General features: G+C 39.5%; 1 protein-coding gene and 1 pseudogene across 1 annotated transcript; one reads left to right on the top strand and one right to left on the bottom strand.

The window, feature by feature from the left end:
- Positions 1 to 665: 665 nt before the first annotated feature.
- Positions 666 to 2,300, top strand: LOC109505751 (ubiquitin-related modifier 1 homolog 2-like; annotated as a pseudogene).
- A 1,848-nt stretch (positions 2,301 to 4,148) lies between these two features.
- LOC105043375 (uncharacterized) lies at positions 4,149 to 6,214 on the bottom strand. Its single transcript, XM_010920899.3, has one exon. It carries the CDS (start codon positions 6,179 to 6,181, stop codon positions 4,232 to 4,234), a length of 1,950 nt encoding a protein of 649 aa, XP_010919201.2. The 5' UTR covers positions 6,182 to 6,214; the 3' UTR covers positions 4,149 to 4,231.
- Between the last annotated feature and the right edge of the window lie 231 nt (positions 6,215 to 6,445).

The following is a 6,445-nucleotide window of genomic DNA, read 5'->3' as shown; positions in this document are numbered from 1 at the left end:
AAACGAGGCCCATGTAAAGGTTAAGTAGACATCCCAAAACATGACCTCCGTATTGCATGCACCAGGTGCAATTGGAACGCATCAAATCCCACGGTAAATAACACGCCACGCTATTGTATTTCATCAATTCCCGATTGCGCGCTATCCACCGTGCATATGCTTCGGCGTTTGCCCTCGTTCACTTGCACCTCGTGCATGCAATGGGCTGGTTTCCGATCAGCCTTCGATAGCGTTTAGTGCAACATTAGAACCTCTAACTCGTCTCACCCTATCCTTTCCTTTCCTCTCCCTCCTCCATTCGCCATCCTTTCAATTTCGAAGATCGAGCAACTCGAAGTAGAGGAGATGCGTCTCGCTCTCAAAAATTCGGGTTGTCTCTCCCTCCCTCCCTTTCCATTCTAATTCCGTTATTCCGATCAATTCCAATTACTATTCTGCTGTTCTTGTAAATATCTTGTCTTTCTTTTTACATGCCGATGCATTAGCTTCTTTGCAACTCTATCAAGATCCATCACGTCGATGTCAGCCCAAAAATTGGGGAAGATATGTTTTATGTCATCAATTTTATCCAAATAATCATGCTCCTTAGTTTTTTTTCCTTTTAACGTTTCTTTAGTTTATGATTTTGATATGCACAATCCTTTTAATTCTATTGCTAGTTATCAATGTGGGACCTGCTGTCTTGAATTGAGTCCATTTTGATCAAGGAAAAGCCGGAGATGTTCATGAAGGGAGATTGTGTGTGGTCCTCGATCATTTATGTACAAAAAAAGGAGAAAAATCTGATTTTGATTTTGATTGGGATAATTGTTTAAAGTTAGGTTTTGGCATCTCGGTTTCAAGATGGTATGATACTATGGTAGTTTGATGTGCAGGAGACCAGGCGTTCTAGTGCTTATAAATGACTGTGACTGGGAACTATATGGTAGTCTAGATGCGGCGCTGGAAGAGAAGGATGTGATAGTTTTTATATCTACCTTGCATAGTGGGTTGTATCTACTTGAACAGCGATGCCTATTAGTAATGTTACGCTGAGTTATGATGGGGTTGGGAGCATCACTATTTTATTGGATTGAACATTTAATAGAGATAGAAAATTTGAGATTAATGTGTTGGTCCCTGGTAATGACATTACTTGTCTATCATAACTTCTCCTTTTTATTCAATGCCTATTTGTACAAATGAGTGCATAGATTTCTGATACATTAATTCTGTGTCCCGAAAGACACTGTCTTAGTTTATATACACTTTTTCTCCTAGATAAGCTAAGGTTGACTGCAGGCAGACCTTTTTGTCCTCTAATAAGCTATGCCAAAAGTGAGTGTAGGCATTTATTTTGAAAGTGAACACCATTTCTGTTAAATAATTGTGCTAAGACAAAAATGTAGTATATACACAAAAATTCTCCAGTATGTGCTGTGACATTCTTGTAACATTTCATAGATATTTATTAGGAGGCTGATCCTTCCTGTGCTTCTTAGGCAACACGTCATGCTTATTAACTGATTGAGGCAAATATTTTTTTGCCCCTTCAATGAACTACACGCTTTTCCTTTTACATCTGAAAAGATAAGAAAATTTGATAACCTTCATGAACTATCTTTCCAAAAACTTAATTATTCTTCTTCATTCTACCAGTACATCTTGTAATCTTTGTTAGTTATCATGATGGATCTAGGTTTTTACTAAAAGTATATGTGTTGTAGAAGGTTGACCATGCCTTGTCAATACTTTTTTCCGGGAATTGACATCCATTGTTGCCTTGAATGTATGCATGATAGCTTTTGGTCTCAAAATCCACACAAAACCTGAGTAATGACAAGCTTGTTGTTAAACTGCAAGTTAAGATTTCCTATTATTCATTGTGGAACTATTGATTGACGCGCCTTGTTATGCAGTACCTTAATAATGTACCCATGAATTTTGTAAGGAAGTAGGTAGTGGGTAGGTCTAGCACATAGTGAAAACAAGTGCCTTACTAATGTCTCTGTGAATTTTGTAAGGAAGTTGGTAGTGGATGGGCCTGATACACAGAAATCGGCAATTACTTACAGCCCATTACCATCTCATATTTTGGTCCCCAAAAAAAAGGACTGAATTCCTGATGATGCAGAGGGACAAGTAATTCATGACTATGATTTTGTCAGTTAATCTGGACATGCCTGTGAATAATAATTTATCTTATGCAGTAACCAGCCTGAGTCATGAATCTAGTATGCCACTCAAACTAAACAATAAGGTAAGTGATGAACTTTGTGGAAAATCCTACTAACTTACTACCTTGGCTCTCTTTATTTTCTTTTTTTTTTTTGGTGTGGTGGGGGGGGTGGCGCGGGCGGGGGTGCATTTGGTTTAAATATGTTTGTCACTATTGGTGCTTAATAAAGAAGACAGGATGAGCCACTATTGGTGCTTAATAAAGAAGACTGGATGAGCCACTATTGGTGCTTAATAAAGAAGACTGGATGAGCAAGGGCTGTCAACTATCTAGTTTGAATTGGAGAGAAGTACGTCCATAATGACAGATTTTTTTTTCTTTTTATACTTTTTGTTCATATAGGTGTTATCTAGCTTATATCTCTCTTATCTAAAAAGCCATGGCAGTGATCTGAATGCATAAATCTCTGGCTACTCACAGAACCAATGATGGTCATTGATTTGCTCACGGAAGTTTGTTATATTTAATTATCATGGTTCTTTGATTGGTCTCTGATTCAGAGACCATGTCAGTAGCATTTTCTTTATAATTATTTTTTTTACCATTACATTTAAGCAGTGAAGGGTTAAGTGGATAATCATGTTTTTGTAAGAATACATTTATCTTTGCGATATCTGCTTTATCAGCCTATCTTCTGTTTTATGACAATTGAAAAATCAAGAGACTGCCAGTGTGGAAATCAAATCTTAGACTCATTTTTTTCCTTAAATGCATTGAAGTTATGTTACGAAAGTCATTCAAAGTTTGTCGCCGATGAGTTCACCTTTTGGCTGTCATGATGGCTGGATATCTAAGTAGCTGGATCTTCTATCTAGGGTATTGCAGCCACCAAGTATTCCTCCACTTCACCACAATTCAACCTTTATTTTTTATTACCACCATTATTATTTTAAATGCATCATGTTTCCATGTTAAATGCATAACTCTTTATGTTGTTACTCTTTTCAATATATTTCATGCATTAGTTTGAAAGTAATAGCAAAACATGTAGCTTTATCATCCTGTGATATTTTAAATTATCCTATACAGACAATTCCTCGGTTCCCCTGTATTTTAATTTTTATCTTCACTTTCCTGCCCACACACCAAAATCTAATCCTGAACTAGCTCCCTGTTAAGCTAATGGTCAAGATCATATCTTTGGCTTCTTTATTCATTATTTATTCCATTGTTTTAGACAACAAACTCTTTCAGGTCGTTAAATTTCAGCCAACCGCACCATGTTCTTAAAAAGATCTAGATTTTCCTCCAAACGCAAGGAAGCTCTTTTTTTTTTCCTTTCTCTTGGAAACAAACTCTTTCAGGTCGTTAAATTTCAGTCAACTGCACCATATTCTGAAAGGGATCTAGATTTTCCTTCAAGCACATAGAAAATCTATCATGTGTGTGCATGTGTTCCTTTTAAGTGGTTTTCTACTAGGCATCCAGATATAAATTGAAACATCCATATGGTGTGTTCTTATCTTGAGGCACAAAGAAACATGAAGCCTATGCAATTTCCTTTATCCTTATAAATCAGTAGGTGGGGTCATCATTTTGGAGGGTTTTTAACAGATGGTTCAGATTGTATTCCAGGATCATTTGGAAGCTTGGGAGAGGGGGCTGCCAACGTGGCTGGATAATGTTGGAGTAGCATCCATTGATCCTTTTACTATTTAGGCTAAGTAATACTTCAAACAAATTTAGATGCCTTTCAGTTTGATCTTGTAGATTTTAAGACTGAATGTTTGCCCATTCTATTATTGCGTTGATATCAATAAAATGGTAGGCTACTGTCCTTCTTCTTGGAAAAAGTAATAAAAAATACTCATTGCAAAAGCATTTGACCAGTCTGCCGGAATCTTAGATTTTCTAGTTTGAGTTATGTAACAATATGATGGATGATTCTTTTTTGTAGAAATTGTTGATGCAAACAATGAGGTTTATTGGCTAAAGTAAATAACGCCAGCAAATGACATTCTACATGAAGACACTTACAATTGGTGTGATAGCTGTTGCTATTTTTCATTTTCTTCAAACCTCAATCAATTTCTGGTCAAGGGCCATGTATCTCCATTTCTCCTTCTCAACAAAATCTGCATCCAGGAACTTGGAAACAAAAGCCCAAAGCCTGTAAGCATCTTCAAACTTGTTGAGGAAACCGAATGAAGCGTTAACCACAGTTATCCCCCATTCTGTCTTCTCCTTCACTCTGTCACCTGCAGTTGTTATCTTACAGACTCTTCTCTCCATGACCACATGCTTATCTTCATTTTTATCTGGGAACAAGATGTTCTGTAGAAATCCACAACTCAGAGATATGCTGCTTCTATCAGCAAGCTTCTGTACAAGAGTAGGCTCAACCTTCTCTCCTTTCCAATCAAACACGTTGAACGCAACTGTCGTCCCCCTGTCAAATTTTCTTCGAGGTCCATAGATTCTGACCAAAGGATGGGCGTTTTCTGAGTGAGGATGTTGTAGCTTCATCAATGCAATCACTAACCAATCAATGATGTATCTTAGTCTGTTACCGATGAGTCGCAGACCCATGGAGTCGGCATGATCCAGGCCTCTGCATTCAATCTCTATGGTCTTGTTCAATTCTCTGGCATTGGTTGTGGTATTATCTAATTGCAAGATTTCAGACGGTTCTCCCTTTTTTCCTACTCCAGTAACCATCCTTTCACATCTTTCTGAGGCTTCACCCTGCTTATGCCTCTCAATTTGCTTTTCTTTCAAACACAAATGGTTGTCATTTAACCTATTATCTGAATGAGCAGAGTCGTCAGAGATCTTAGCAGGTAATTGACCATAGGAGGAGCCTGTGATTTCTGCGCTGATGGAGCGATAAACCTCAAATTCTGTACTGGATGTATCATGGTCAATCTGAGATGGGCATCTTGGCGGGATGATGCTCACTAAGCCTATACTCGTGGTTGTTGTTGAGGCCTCCAATATTGCACTGCTGGATCTTTTGATACAGAGACCCGTAAATCCAGATGGATTCTCTCCAAAGATCTTAAAGAAAGAACAGACAATGAAGTCTGGCTGGATCAGAGAAAGCCCCAAGGCATCCATCTCCTTCGGCCCAAGTGCGCATGCATCCAGCACCACATGCCAGCCATTTTCTTGTGCAAGGCTCATCCATTTATAACGATACCTGGCCCCGGTCAACCGAGACTGTAGTGGGAAGACAAACAAGCCTCTCTTCTTCTTCTTGCTCTCTGTGATCATCTTGCTCAATTTTGCAGAGTGAATTCTAAGACTTGGCCAAGAGAAGCTGGCAGACGTGAATCTGGCTCCTCTCTTTGTGGCGCACTCCACCATTTCGCTCACTGCCTCATTATCATGGTCATAAACTGTCAAGAGCCTCTTGTTGGAGTGAAATGGATAGGATTCTGCCAGCAGCTTGAAAGCAGAAGCCCTACTACCAATAAAAACCATACTGTATTCATCATCTGATATGTTGAGGGATCCCATTATTCTTCTCCGGATTGCTGACTCCAGAGCGGTCTCTTGATACCCATATCGCACCAGAGATTTCAAGCTTGCTGGCTTGTGAGCGATGCTGAAAAAGGTGGGTTGTGAAAGAGATGATGAGGGCCGAGTTGGAGGATAAGAGAGACAAGTTGACGAGTGAAATTGGGCATGAGAGAAGAGTCCGATCCCGGTGTAGTCGAGGCAGGTGAGGGTGGAGAGGTGGTAGTACTCGCTGTCTCTGATGCGATCGGCTTGTTCACTCTCAGCATGCTTTGGATACACTCTGTTGAAATTAAATAAGGCATCTGCAAGGGAAGGCAGGGATTCATGGTTTGTGAATTGGATGCTTGGGAATAGAGAGAGAGCGGCCATGGAAAAATCTAAGCACGAGGACCCAGCAGTGCTAGCGGGATGCTTCTTTGGTTTCTTGGGCTCAGTGAAGGTGGTGGAAAAACAACCACTGATGACTTCATGGGAGGCTTCTCTCATGCAAGATGATAGCATTCTTTTTTCTAATATCTCCCTCTCTCTTCTTCTCTGCGGTGTTCCTTGTTATCAATCTTGTTCGGTGGTCGCTTCACGTATTTATTTGTTGCAGGACATTTTGTTTCATGGATGGGCCCGGTGGCTGCTATCAAGAAGTTGTCATGGAACCGGTCAGATTACGCAACTGGTCTTTCCCTACGATATCTTCAAGCTTGGCCTTTTTCTTCCTTAGGATGACCTGCCATATTTTTCATCCTTGTTAAAGGGCTTTTAATAGTATTT

This window comes from Elaeis guineensis, chromosome 4, assembly GCF_000442705.2.
Source record: "Elaeis guineensis isolate ETL-2024a chromosome 4, EG11, whole genome shotgun sequence".
In the NCBI taxonomy this organism is placed as follows: Eukaryota; Viridiplantae; Streptophyta; class Magnoliopsida; order Arecales; family Arecaceae; genus Elaeis; species Elaeis guineensis.
Note: the sequence above shows the minus strand (reverse complement) of the source record. Positions and strands in the feature narration are given on the sequence as shown.